Source organism: Colias croceus, chromosome 14 (assembly GCF_905220415.1).
Source record: "Colias croceus chromosome 14, ilColCroc2.1".
Lineage (NCBI taxonomy): Eukaryota > Metazoa > Arthropoda > Insecta > Lepidoptera > Pieridae > Colias > Colias croceus.
Window position 1 is genome coordinate 9,141,143 of NC_059550.1, and position 15,572 is coordinate 9,156,714.

General features: G+C 30.5%; 1 protein-coding gene across 5 annotated transcripts; it reads left to right on the top strand.

Annotated features, from left to right (window-relative positions):
- The first annotated feature begins 5,130 nt into the window (after positions 1–5,130).
- Positions 5,131–11,932, top strand: LOC123697261. Of its 5 annotated transcripts, none has more exons than XM_045643716.1 (6): positions 5,131–5,315; positions 6,160–6,311; positions 7,872–7,958; positions 10,525–10,677; positions 11,016–11,181; positions 11,774–11,932. In XM_045643716.1, exons 3-6 carry the CDS (start codon positions 7,878–7,880, stop codon positions 11,857–11,859), a joined length of 486 nt encoding a protein of 161 aa, XP_045499672.1. In that variant the 5' UTR covers positions 5,131–5,315; positions 6,160–6,311; positions 7,872–7,877; the 3' UTR covers positions 11,860–11,932. The 5 variants fall into 5 exon arrangements, with proteins under 5 accessions (XP_045499672.1, XP_045499671.1, XP_045499674.1 ...); XM_045643717.1 differs by lacking the exon at positions 5,131–5,315 and adding an exon at positions 5,701–5,785; XM_045643715.1 differs by lacking the exon at positions 6,160–6,311.
- Positions 11,933–15,572: the final 3,640 nt, after the last annotated feature.

Here is a 15,572-nt window from a genome sequence, read left to right on the forward strand (position 1 = left end):
TTTGACAACGGGCGAAGCCGGGGGGAAAAGCTAGTTGGTAGTTTATACGTATTACGTACATTTCATACTAAGTGACTTGTTTTGAGTGCGTACTAGCAGAATAATGCTAATACTTATTTATGAAAAACTGTAAAACGACGAAATGACGTTGTTTCAGACTGTAACACGATAGTGAAGAAATACCCTTTCGTGATCATATGTATCCGTGTTTAATTAGTATATTCGATCATTTTTTGTTGCTGCCTAATAACACGTCAGTTGTGTACTATATATAAGTAATTAATTAATTATTAAATTATGAAGCAATATATTGCCAGGATGTACATAAAGTATAAGTATTTTTTCTGGCAGGAAAAATTATGCATAATTTTCCAAGATAAACATTGGATAATTTTTTTTTTCCTTATAACGTAATAAAATGAAAAATTGTCTTTGTTTTTTGTAAGTAGTATTAGATATCAAGGACAAACAATAATTCCGAAAACGAAACTAAATTATTTTGTGACTTTACATAAAAACAGCTTATTTCAATTCCTTTATTAATTACTAGCTTTCCGCCTGCGGCTTCGCCCGCGTTTTCAAAGAAAAACCCGCGTAGTTCCCGTTCCCGTGGGATTTCCGGGATAAAACCTAGCCTATGTTACTCGTGGATAATGTAGCTTTCGAATTGTGAAAGAATTTTAAAATCGGTCCAGTAGTTTATGAGCCTATTCATTACAATCAAACAAACAAACAAAGTTTTCCTCTTTATAATATTAGTGTAGATGAATTATTATCACTCAATCAAAGTGATTAACAAGAATGAATATGCGAACAGCCATTTATTATTTCATAGCTCTGTTTGTGTAATTTTCTGTTGTAGTAACTTTCTGCATGAATGAACAAAGAATTTTTATAATGCAATGTAGTTTGGTTGCGAAAAAATAATGATGATCCAAAAATTTCATACCTTTTCTGAAGTAAAATGTTTGTGTAAAACTTGTTTTTCTTTTTAGGAAAAGGGGTTGTTATGTTGAAACGATACATGGATCATTGAAATGGATGTAGTAATAATATGTATTATGTATGCGCATGTAAATTGCAGTAATTGAGACATTATTGGTGCATTGAAGAAATATATTATGTATAAATAAAAAGTAGTTACTATAGTGTAGTCTCAAGCTCGCGAGCTTCTCTTTATTAGACACGGCGTAAACTGAAGCTGTTATTCTTTAAATGAACTTCCAAGGGCTTATAAGATCGCGTTATTTTAATTATATTAACTAAAATTACAGAAACCCAAGAATGATTTCCATTTGACCATAATATTATAATATACAATTAATAATATCTATGCCCAATGTGTGGTCGCAGATGATCGGTTGCCTGGATTTTCTTTTTATTTGAAATATTTTAAATACATTTTTTATGTATTTTCTCGCTTTTTAAATCCCCGCATCTTTGATTTCCTATCTTGCGACGTACTTATTAAGATTTAATGATATTGTTGATGGATTATTTACAATCAATATAGGTAATAAAAACTGCTACGCCCATATGAACAAACATCATAATTTTTCCTTTACAATTCACAGTACTCATTTCTAGCTCTCGACTGCTATTTTAATTTATTTGTCAGTACTTGGAGAAAACTAAATATATCCCAAGACCACGTTTGACTATCAGTATTCTTCCTGATTCTGCCACATATAAGTCGTATTTGAACCGTGTAATCAGTACCTATAGAAAAAAACCAATGAAACATTACCCTTTGATAAAATATTGCATAATTAATAATTATACCGCGCGTTATACATTGCTCGTTTAATTAAAGAAGCTGGTTTATTTGTATTCTAGAGCGTCAATGTACAACGTTATATAATATATAACTCAGTGATGATATGTGTTAACATCATCCGCTTAATTTATCTAATCGTCCAGTTGCCATTCATGTGGCCTGTGCGGTTTAAACATTATGAATATTAGCGACGATTTCAAAAACGAAAATAATGAATCTAAATGTGATGTGTTTTATATTCTGTGGTCATCCGGTATATTAGTGTCTGTGCTGTGTTGTATAGTGCAATGTGCTTTCTTTATAATTGTTGCAAAATGCAGGAAGTTCGACGAAATTGTTTTGTGCCAAATGTCCATCGCAAGACTGTTGAACACCTCGTTCGAATATTTAATCGTATACCACAAACCGGATGAAATAATAACGCATGGTGCAGTTTATGTTATTTATACACATTCGGATTTTGTCCTGTTAATTCTGATGCTGATCTTCTCTAAGCATTTGTTTGACAAGATTGTTATAGTCTTCTCCAGCGCGAAGAAGAATTTAATTTTAACGTCGTTAGCGGTTTGGACTCTACCGCTCCCTTTAGCTTTTCTCTGGCCAATTTTCTTTCATTTAAGCAAGAGAAGTTTCCAAATATACTTCAGTATTTACGTGCATGTAAAATTCTTAATACTTCTTATAAATATATGCATTTTTATTGCTCTATTTCGAACTGTGTTAAGTCGAAGGTTCAAAATAAATAGGAATTTGAGGAACATTGTAAAAACGGCTATTGTAGCTTTTATTTTAATATCAATAACAAGTTTGCAAGTGTTGATAACTGATTTGATATCATTTTATTACAAACAAATTAATAGCAGTGTATTAGTTTTAAGTTTTTGTGTTGTTAACTCTTATCAAGTTGTCGTAGTTACGATTATTTTTCTGACGATTGTCCGCCGAAAAATAAATAGAGCATCTAACTACCGTTCTTCGCTTATGAAAATGAGAAGTTTGACTCTTAGATCTTCTGTTTCTTGACGATTAATTATCAATATTAAGTTGTGTTATACCTACTCGTTATATAATGTAAAAACATCTTGGTGGTTGGGTTGGGTTGGTGGTTGGGTGTTGGTTCATCATTATGGTGAAAGCATAATTCACACACATTTGTACCTATTCAGTAAATTTGCAGCAATATTTCATTCATACACTATATTTTGTATGAATTAATGAATTAAATAATGCACCAAAACGTGTTTTGTAAAATGTAATAATATGTATAATAGCTGCAAATTTACTGAAATCAAGAAGTTAACATGAATAATTTCTACTGTCGTACGTCTTTCATCGTGATAAGATCAATCTAATGCTTTCCTTTTCCTTGACAATGTCGAAAAGGAAATCCAAAAATTTCCATGAACTGACCACATTTTTAAATATTTCTTCATATTTAATGAAGAAAAATGAGCAAATATATTGCTACTAAATGACGCGGGTTTTGTTAAAATTAATGACGAAAACGTCAAAGTATTAACAACGCATTAATTCTAACGTCACTAAAGAAACGAAGTAACAGCTGTGGTTATTTAACGAGAGTCAACCCTGAATGTTGATAACCAAGAACATAATCATTTGGCAATGTTTTTGGATGGAATACGTAATACGTATGATAGATAGGGCTGCCAACTTGTAAATAAATCCATGAACTGTAGACATAGTGAAAATGTATATTTATGACACACATAGTACATGTGACATCATGTAATAAAGAACGTTTTAATTGTTATATTAACGTTTTCAGCACTTTTTCTATTACGCAATATAACATAACCATTTACTATATTTATTTTAAAGGTTTTGTATGTAGGTATGTTATAGTCAAAGTGCTCGGGCATTCGTAGGTTGGACTGGTCAAACCTCAGGTCTGGCATAATGACTTTGTCAAAGCCCAAATAAATGTAATATTTCGGCCTTTTACTAAACAATTTTCTTCAGTCGTTGTCTAGCTGAGGCGTCAGCGCCTGCGATGCCTATGCTACGTTCGCCTACACCTGAGACTGCTGCTGACTTCAGTTAAAGGGTGAAATTCAAATGTATTTCGAAGATTGCCCGATGGCTTTTGCCAAACCTTAGATAAACCAGTGCTTCCACAAAGACATTGTATTTTGGGATTTGACATATTATAATATATATTTTAAAAAGAGCGTTTTGTTAATTATAATTAAAAGAATTGGCAACCCTATACGTGATAACGTTGGCAGAGATGACTTTTTCAAGGGCCATTAACCTTAGAGATCGATAAGATTAAAGTATTTAATTTTAAATTAAAACATGTTTTAGTATAAAAAAAATGTGTATACAATAAAATATACAGGGTTACTTGTAAAACACCGGCAACCTCGCAGGACAATATAGCTAACATCATAAGCAACAACATTTGTTCTACGACTTTTGGTAATTTGTTAGATTTTATTTTCATACAAAAATAAATATTCATTTAATTTTCCGTTTGAATATTATAAACTCTACGCCTCCCAAAAATTCTGTAAACAAGAAGCGAACGAGAAGGGGAAGGAGGCATCGCGTCGTCCATCCGATAATGAATAGAACATAGACTTACAAATGTTAGGAGAGTATAATAAAAGTTTAAAAAATCATTTAAAAATAATTTATTGCGTTATGCCAAAAGTCGTAGAACAAATGTTGTTACTTATGATGTTAGCTATCTTGTCCTGCGAGGTTGCTGGTGTTTTACAAGTAACCCTGTATAATATAAAGTGTTTATTAAAATTAAAACCAAAGATTAGCTTTAAATATCATCTTAAGGTTAATCTTATGTAGTATTATGACGTAGTATTAAATTTTTAAGAGCCTTTGTTATTCTATATATTATTATTTTCTTTATAATGTTTAAGTTTTCAGATATAAAGTTAAATATTTGTATAAAAGTTATGTACCTAAGTATAAATCCAAACTACAATTAATGAAAAAAGACTATAAAGATTTATTGTGATTGTAATATCTTTTTTTAACAATGTAAAATTATTGTATTGCTCTACGTCTATCCTATGTATATGTAAATTATTATCAATCAATATACTTAAATATAAGCTTGGATACCATTTTCATTATTTTTCTTTAAAATCTTCAACAAGTTCATTTTCATTCCTTATCAGCCTTAGAATTTTCTTTGATTATTTTCATCCGTGAAGATATTAGATATAATATATTTAATATTTTTCTTTTTCTACTTATAATCATTTCATGTCATCATACAGTTATTTTCATAATTCACATAATAAATATTCAGAGGCAATCAAATCGTCGATTTAATAAATGACGTTGGCTGTAGACAAGGCCAGGGTCGTCTGTAGGAAGCGACCAGCGTCAGTCGCCAACTGAACAGCACACGCTCTGTAGTCTATATTTATTTCAGAGAAACATTCCAAATTCGAAACCATTGCGCGTTCGATATAAAAAATAAAAAGTTCAGTGCACAGATGCAAAATGACAGTTCAGAAACCGTAAAAACATAATGTGATTAAATATAAAGGTGCGTATTTGATTTATCATTTTTATACAGTTTATGTGTTGTTTATTGTCAGTGGATTTGAGTTTTCACCGCTTTTCCGGATGAGAATAATTATTTACGTTATCATGTCCTTAATCGAACAATAGAATACAATAATTCGAGTTATAAAATTTTTAAATGAAGATGTGACTTCATTTGTTTTAATTGTTTAAATTATGGAGTAATAAAAGCAGGCTCTTAAACAATGAACGATGTTTTACACAGTTGTGTGGAATTGTTATTATTGTAGCATTACATACGTGGGAAGGTATAAATTTAAAATTGTTTTGCTCTTCAGTTTTTTGTCGTATAAATAATTACATAGTTTAAATGCGTTTTACGTTGAGCTCGCACGTTGTTTGTTTTTGTTTATCAGCTTATGGCAATATACAGTTCCTTATTATGTATCCAACGTATGTGCAAATACATAACTAAAGTACAAGTATAAAAAGGTAAGAATTCAAATACAAGAAAAGAAAGAAACATATTAAAAATTGTAATTTTATTCAATGAAGATTGAAATTCAATCAATGTAAACCTAATTATCTGAAGATACTTATTACTTACAATTCTAAACATATTGTAAATTCATTTCATTCAGTTAGAACGTGCTTGAATAAATGCAAGCCTGCATCATTGATACAATTGTTTCTATAATTAACAAGAACGACTCACAAAGATAAAATTGATCACATACGCTGAATGATACTAACATATTATCTATCCTGAAATTATAAAGAGTCTGTGAATTACAAAACTAAATTTAAAAAAAATACCCATAGATATTTGTGGGTCTCGAAGGCTATATTTTATTTTATTTTTATAGCGGGCGGAACCTGGACAAACAGCTAGTATATACTAAAATGCAACCGATGCACCGATGACGTCACTGACGAAAATATTTTTCAAGGCATTCGCTTCAAGTGTTATTTTCATCTCTGGTGCTTAAAGGTTCACGACAAAATAAAATAAATCTAGGTAAATAAATTTTATGTATGTCCATTAATACCATCTCTCTAATTATTATGTTGGAGCCACCAGCAGCATTTAGAAAACATATTTCTAATGTCACCCGAACCTTTCCATTAATTATCATTATTCACAAAAACTAAATCGAAAACTCTATCTTTTCTCTGATATAAGATAATGAATGCATTTCTTCTCTCTATTTTCACACTAGCCTAGATATTATAATTTCTTCTCAATAAGCCTACCTTTATATTACAGTTTTGAATAGTTAAGAAAGTTTTGTCATACAAGTACATTGTCTAAGTACGAATAACAAGTTATTTATCTACAAAAGAAATCATTAAGCATTTTCGTCTTGGTAATCGTAATGATTGATTCAAATGAAGTTTTCAAATTATTCTCCTTCATTTATCATTCCTCAAGGTTTAATATGAAAACATAATAGGAGAAATAGAGGATATAAGATCTTTCATTTTACTACACTCTAATTGACAAACCCTAATTCTGTCGGCGCCAATATTGTCTAGGATAATATATTACAATAGAAATCTATATGTTAATTTATGTCTGCCAAATGTATTTCTTCTATTTCCTTTTACATGAATTTATCTATTGATTTATTTATTTACCTATTCGGAATCATATAGCATACAGTACAGTATATGGAAAATATGGTTTGTTATAGGTACTGTTATTTCAGTAAATAACTATCTATCCTCTCTTCCGATTGTAAAAGTATTAGTAGGATCATTATTAATTAATCTAACCACTTCTGGTATAAACCGACTCATTTAAAACGCATCTAGAAGTTAATAAAAGTGAAGTTAATTTATGACTTTCTCATTTAGTGACATGTTTTATTAAAATAGCTCGGCCTACATTATGACTACGCGTCAGAATTTTTGATATCATTAATTCGTCCGTGCCCTACATATAAATGTGAATTATAGAGCTCTTTGTAAATGTTAGAATTAAAAAGCTTTTTTCATACGTAGCATGTTTTTATTCTCCCATAAATTTACATAAGTCTAAATTAAATACTTATAAATATATACCTAATTTGCCTATATACCTTTTGGCTCCCTGTGACAAAAGTAAATTTTACGCAAGTCAATAACAAAATTATGAATTTAATTTTTTTTTAAATGTTCTGCAGTGACCTTAATTCTAATAATAAACGGTAGTTGGGAGATAATAGCCGACAAAAAACAAAGAAATTAATTCAAAGATCTAAAAAACCGCTGAAAGAACTATCGCTGTACCCTGAATAAGAATAAGAACTGGCATCGAATCAAGTTATATAGGTACAAGAAAAAAAATATAGAAAATACATTTTTATATTGAAAAGAATATCTATACCTACAAAAATGAATCGCCAAATGTGCCTAAGCAACTCGAGAACGGATCTAATATTTCGGCAATTTTTTAACGTTTGGAGGTTCTCATTGAGAGAAAACACGTAAAAGGGGCAAAACAACATCTGCAAGGACAGTTATTTACTACTTAATACTACTATTTACTAATTTTATAATTTATTTATCTTCTTTAATTTTTTACTACATGTTTCAGGACAAAATGGCGCTGCCAATGTTGCGCCACTGCTGCGGGTGCTTGTCCTTAGAGAGAGGATGTCTTGTACTCGGAATTGTTTCTATTGTGAGTACTACCTATACATTTTAATTCTAATCACTCTCTATAATTTTAATGACTCTCATTTTCGATGTGAAAATAATTATAAACAATATTATTAATAATTTAATCCCATCTCTTCACTTCGTGGTTCACAAGTTGTCGCGGTGCAAATCCCCTTTTTTGTTAAAAGTTTTAGCGGGAAAATCCTAGTTTCCCATTGGATAGAGCAAGCCTCGTGTGACCAATCAACGCCAACGGCGGGAATATGGACAGTTGCAATTGGTCGACATACATAATAGAAATTAAAAACTATATATAGATAATATAAATTAATATCTAATAAATCAGATTAGATTATGCCTTTTCCAATGCGTATATTCAAAATGGCACATTATTATGTACTAGAAAAATTGTAAAGTTTAATACTAAAATAATTATTGTGCAGTGACTTAAATATGTACATCACAGGTACTACCTACATATTATACTTATTAACAATTATTTTATAATTAGCTTTATTATCTTTCGCATATATGCTAGTCATTGTACACTCGACTATGTCGTGTCTCGTGTGACTTTATTTATAAACCAATGCAAAAATTCGTATAATTAGATTAACGAAATTGTTTTCGACTTGTTTACGTTTATATGCCAATTGCAAATATATTTAGATATACATGTGCAGGCTCTGTAATACTTTTCTTTGTGTTGTCACGTACCAGTACCTGAAAAAAGAAATAATTACTGTGGTATCTACCTAATACCTAAATTAAGATAGGTAGTACCTAGGTACAGTACAGTAGTACCTATAGTTTTTAAATGAAAACGTTACACAAAAGAACAGCTGAATCGAACCTGATTTTTCTATTTTTCGTTCGGATCGTTCTATTATTCGCCGCTTGCATTGTCGTAAAAAAATAAAACCTTAACTATAAAAAATAGAACGTACCTATAACGTAGGATAAATGTAAACGTAAATAAATTACTCCTGAAAATATACAATAGTAAACCGTTCCATTCATATCCCACATTACTCAGTGCAGTAAAAATAGATGCAATACAAATATATTGCTAGCGGTTCTCGCGAACATATTGTAATCTAAATAATACCGTTTATTGTTCGTTTTATGGGTTTCACAATTATTAATCTTTAAATAGGTCGTATTGTTTCTAAAATGCTGTGTAGTTTTACGCACATTTTCTATCTTTTGGTGTGATGATAAAATATTATGCTGTTTGTTTTTATTTTTAAACTAGCTTACCGCCCGCGGCTTCGCCCGCTTTGTCTAAAACCTAATAAATTATATACTAAAACCTTCCTCTTGAATCACTCTCTTTTTTAAAAAAAACCTCATCAAAATCCGTTGCGTAGTTTTAAAGATTTAAGCATACAAATGGACATAGGGACAGAGAAAGCGACTTTGTTTTATACTATGTAGTGATATTATGGAGTTCGCATCTTGCAGTTCGGTCAAATATATACGCGTGTTAAATACTTATTTATATAAATGTATATTATGTTGTGTTTGGTCTATAAAAGGTGGTGCACATGTCACAATCAGTTTACTAAGAATGAAATCTTATTCTAACTTGGCAGAGTACTATATCTAATAATATAAATAATTAGCAGAGGCCTCGCTTCACATTCATTGTACCAGAATAATAAAGATGGAATTTTACTTACAATAAACAAGTACACAAGTAAAATGCAGTTTATAAGAGGTGGTAAAACTATTAATTTAAAGTCTAAGTAAATCTCTTCAAATTCTTGTAAAAATAAACGACAGTAGTCGTAGGTGGAAAGAAAAATAAAGAAATGTTAAGGTTATATTGAGTTATTCATGTGCGGTAGGCATTCTATATTAGCCGACAACTGCATTGCCCCAAGGTTGTGTCTACTCGATGCAGGTGCACAAACATTATTTACAAGTCGTGAAAATATCACACTTTTTGTTTTCATAAAATTTGAAAAGAATCGTAGTTAACTACCAATTTACCAAATGCAATGTAAACGATTCGAGAAAACTACTAACATACTCCCAAAATGTAACTATTTTTCATTTTCATTTACTACAATAATTTATAAGCTAAATTAATATTAGATTTCGTTATTTGTATTCACCTATCATGTAGCCACCCTTGATTCTACTGCAGTAATCGAATTTCTTTTACTCTATCAGTAAAAGACCATTTGAAAATGAAAATGAAATGAAAATATATTTATTTCTCATACACACAGTTTTCATATACAGAAAATGGATGAGTCCTCCTAGTAAGTTTACAAGAACCTGTGTCAGGAGGACCCGCTCTTCCTTAACTAGAGTTTACAAACATAATACGTGTGCAGATGTATGTCTGTGAGTGAGTGTGTGTGTATGTATGTGTGTGTGTGTGTGTGTGTGTGTGTGTGTGTGTGTGTGTGTGTTTGTGTGTGTGTGTGTGTGTGTGCGTGTGAGTGTGTGTATGTTTGGGTATGTATGAGCTAATTTGAAATTATAACTTCATATCTTCCACCAAATATATTAATTAACTAAAACTTAGATATAATCTTTGTCGTCCATAAATAATAAACATAAACAATATATTTCAGCAAGCATGCGTGCTTTACATAATAGCGGGGTCATGGAACCTGCCAAACCACAGAGAGAGGGAAAGAGAAGATAATCTGATCTCAATGACGATGGTGATGTTCTCCACCCTGTCTGCTATTAGCAACCTGGTGGTGCTTATTGGGATTTGTAGGGTAAGTTATTAAATATTTATACAAGTTTAAAATATATTGTATTTATAAAAACTTGAGACAAAATAAATAAATCTTCATTGCTAAGCTCAACGTCTTGAAAATATTACTTAGTCGTTCTCTTTGATATATAATCTGTGATATTCTGCTAGTTAAAATACGAACTACCTCTAGTCTGTAGATTTAACAAGTCCTATAATAGATAGGTTGACCTATTGCAAAAAGCGTCCGGATATTTACGTGATGTTTCAAACCGTTTTTTGTGAATTAGAACAAACTTTTCGAACAAAATGTATAATTTTATTAGGATTACATGTACACTAAACCACAAAAACTTCCAGAGACGACCGAACTACCTGCAGCTATCCCTCCTCTTCAACTCAGTGTTCATCCTATGCATCTTCCTGGTAGCGGGCGTCACTTGCCTGTTCAGCCCGGAGTTCAGGCCCGTGCTGCAGTCGCCAGGCAATGTGACCCTGGTGGTCGTGTCGCTTGTACTTGGCGCAGGTAATTTGTGATATCGCTTAGAATAGGAACATGTATAAACTGACAAAGAAGCGGTCTATACAAATAAACTAGCAGCTATAGCCGTTCCGCGTTATCTACGTGAACATTCTAAACATACGCATTCACGTATCTACTCCATAGTGAGACAAAGATAGAATATACATAAACCATTAGCCAAAAAGAGTTAGCAACGTAAACGACTTAACTCAAGCCGGCTAATTAGTTGAATTCAGACGGAACGTGTTTTTACGCGTATGCCTCTTCAACCTTAGTATATTGTATGTACGGTGTACCTATATCTACGTGATATCGTTATTATTAGAAAATTTGATAATAATTTAATTGAATAGCGTATGTAAGGCTCAATGTAAGCTTTTGCAATTAGTATATTTTATGGACACTAAATAAATTTATTCCTTAGTATATTTAAATGCAAAATTGTAAGCTATCTAATAAATGCAGTCTGAAAACATATATCAATATGACTTACTGAGGCCAATAACCAATTTTGATGGTATAGAAATCTAATATCAATGGTACAATCTACGTTTATTAATTTATTATTAACCTCTACAATGTGTTTAATTTTCAGCTTATTCGCTATACTACCTGATCGTCGTAAACAGTCTGTATAGAAAGATGAAAATGTCCTACAGTGAAACGGCTCTGCCCATGTGATTGACTTTTAGTGCCTTATTTATACTTTTGTAATGCTATGTGTATGTGTAAATAAACTATTTATTTAAATTAACTTTTGTTTATTCATTTATCATCATTAATCCGAATTTATTTCCACGGTAGGATACGCTAAATGGATTGGCAGATGTGTATGTTCGTCTACACTGAAACCACAGTAAACTGATACAAACAGTAGCGAAACTCCGTAAAAAACGTTTGAAACGATTCACACAAACATACATCGGCGAGCGCTGATCTCTCAGAGTACCTAACCTTAAGAGTTTGGTCGATGAATGAATAAATGAAAACACTATTTGAACCAATAACAAAAAAACACAAACAATAGAAATACGTTCAAAAAGGCGGCCTTATCGCTAATACAGCGATCTCTTCCAGGCAAGCTTAGGTCAAGGATCATGAAATTATTGACAGTCTTGTCGATGCGCCTTAATCTACAGAAAACTACTTATTATTCAATACATATAAAAGAAATAAAGTAACAAAAGGCATTGCATATAACATATTTAGAGGCTACTTAATATTGTAATGAGTATTAGATATGAATATAAATCTCATAATTTTCGCTACATAAGTTTTGTTACCATTTTTAGTTCGGTCTTTTACTGTTAGGTATTTTAGTAAGAAAATATAATATTCTTAATTCTAGTATAATAACCCACGAGAGGTACCATTTACTAAGATATTGGGTCACATCTTCAAAATAATAAACTCAAATCGTTTTTAACGTTTTTATTTTACCATCGCATATAACAAAGCATTGTACAACAATCACAAACATCAATATTCCTAAAAAATCATTTAAAATTCACATTATAAATAATAGGACAACATTTAAAGCGTAGATAATTGATCATATAATTGTGCCGACATAGATTATAGAGCGAGGTCTATTCAAATATAGGAAATAGTTAAAAAAAAATATATATTTTTGTAGAAACACCATAATATTTTGTAAGAAGGTATTATTTGTCCGTGTTTAGTAAATGTTTTTGTTCTGTTTTCATATTCAGAGGTAAATATTTTACTTTATAATAAAATCGTAGGACATGTAAAATAGCTCTAAAAATTACAGACTGTAAAAGCTTTTTATTCAAAGCATGAAATTGGTAAAAAATAATTTTATTCATATCACTTGGAACGTCATCTTTCGCTTAAAATTAAGAGACAATAGAAATTGTTTTATTTGCTAAAAAATATAATTTTACAGAATATATCAAATATGTTTAGATATAGATTTAAGCGTTTATTAAAATATTCTTGTCTACGTCTAAAACTGATTTTCGATTATTTGAATAGACCTCTATACATTTGTAAACCACTTCTAACAAGTATCTAAAAGATAAACATCACAAGAATACATCCATAGAAAAGGGATAGCAATAGGGTTACAAACACCGAGACAGAGATACAAGAGATATATTATTTTGACGGATAACATTTGCTTTTGAGGAGCGAATTATTTGTATAGCTTCGAGAATATTTTATTATCTGTATGAAAATATAGATTGGACACCTGTAGAACTTTTACCATGAGTTAGATGTACATTCGCTAGCGATTATTACATTTTCGGCTTCGGCATACTTCGGGGTACTGTGCACGGTACTGTGTATGTATATGGCACAGTATATGGTCTTTGGGTTAAGTTGATACCACAGATTATAATTAAATATGTAGTTACAACGTTTAACACAAAAGAATTACGTTGATACTCACTTCATAGATTCCTTTTACTTAACCAAATCTGTTTTTTACACTTCGCAATTATTCCTACAAATGAATGTGAATGTTGAATGAGGATTATTAATGCTGTCACTAGCGACTATAATACTCATCGTAGCCCCAAAATACTATAAAATACAAGATCCAAATTCGATAGAATTTATAGAAAGATATGTAAATATTATTTTTATATAGTATGCATTCGCTCCTCAAGAACAACATCTATTGACTAATTAAAGCAAAGGACGTCTTATTGTCATAATTTCCTACACACATAATAATGGCTTATGAGTCCACATCAATCACTAAAATTTGTGTAAAACATACCTATAGTCCATTGAATAAAAAGTTCTAGAGTGCGTGAGTTAGTAACGTAAGATGTTTCTTCGGAAACATGTCAAGATAGTCCCTAGGTAATAAACATAATAAAACCCCGGGACACTAGGAGGAGCTCCGGAGTGGTGGGAGGGGGGAAAAGGTCAATTTTTTTCATTTTTCGCTTAAATTTCAAAAACGGTATCATTATCATTATCATTTTTTCCACTCAGGGGCTCCTCCTAGTGTCCCGGGGTTTTAGTATGTTTATTACCTAGGGACTTTTGACATGTTTCCGAAGAAACATCTTACGTTACTAACTCACGCACTCTAGACCCCCCTTGGAGGGACTCATTCAATGGACTACTAACCGAATAGCTATTTGCATTTTTTTTTATTGAAACGGAGCGAAGGACTTTAATTTAAATATCAGTTTGACAGAATATGACAAAAATATGAATAAAAACCGCGCCAAGAACACAAGAAGCGATTTTTATATTATTGTAACGAACCAACGTTCTAATAAAAATTATTTGCTGCGAAAGGCTGCGAATTTATTGTTTCCTTTTTAATATACTTGACACTTGCACGCATTTTCGTGCGATGAAAAAATATTACTTTTAAGTAATTAACAATCGGCTCGGTCTTAATGTGGACTCATCGATTAGTTACATAACTTGGTTATATGGATAAACTTCTATGGTTACATACGGTTTCTATCTTAACATGACTAATCACTATGTAAATACATTCACGATATATGCACATTTCAATTAAAAGTTTGTGTTAAAAAAACTGATAAATATCATTGAGTTAATATGTAGGTACTGTACGTAGTACATATTAACTCAATGATAAATATTCAGTATTTTACAACAATTTGATTCTGGAGTAGATAAATACATATTTATGTAGATAACTTGTGAAAATTATTTTATCTTTTTCTCCGGTTGATAATAAACAAATTTGAAAGTTTATAATTATTTTTACTCATTTATAAATTTCAACAAAAATATTAAATTTAATATAAAACAATTAAATACTATTCTAACATTCACATATAATAATAATTGTTTACAACAATAATTGTGGTATTTATTAAATATACTTTTAAACATATTATATTATTATAATGATAACTCGTTGATAATAATCAATTTATGCGCAAGCTCATAATTTATAATAAGAAAAATTATTTATTTCATGGACAGCTATTATATCTTAAATTATCAATATTGTCACATTGATATGTTGTTTTATTTTAAGTAACTGATGTCTGATAGTTACGTTATTCTTGGTTTTTAACGCTAAACCTTAAAAAAATAAATATTTTAAAATATGTCATAGGATATGTAAGGACAGAATTTTGCGCTTCTATTCGATTTCATTTTATTAAGCAAAGATATGTTGAAAAATCTTTCAAGATATAATATTTACCTACATTTTTCGGCAGAATAGATAAATTAATAATGTAGATAAATAATTAATAATAGATATTTGTTAATTGTATGTGTGAACACTTTTTAGATTCCGATATAAATAGTTAATTTATGATATCATATTTTGATATTAGTACTTCAAAATAATCTAAAAAATTCATAAATAAATGTAAAATTTCTAACAAGGCAGATAAATATTTATCCTATTTAGGTACACA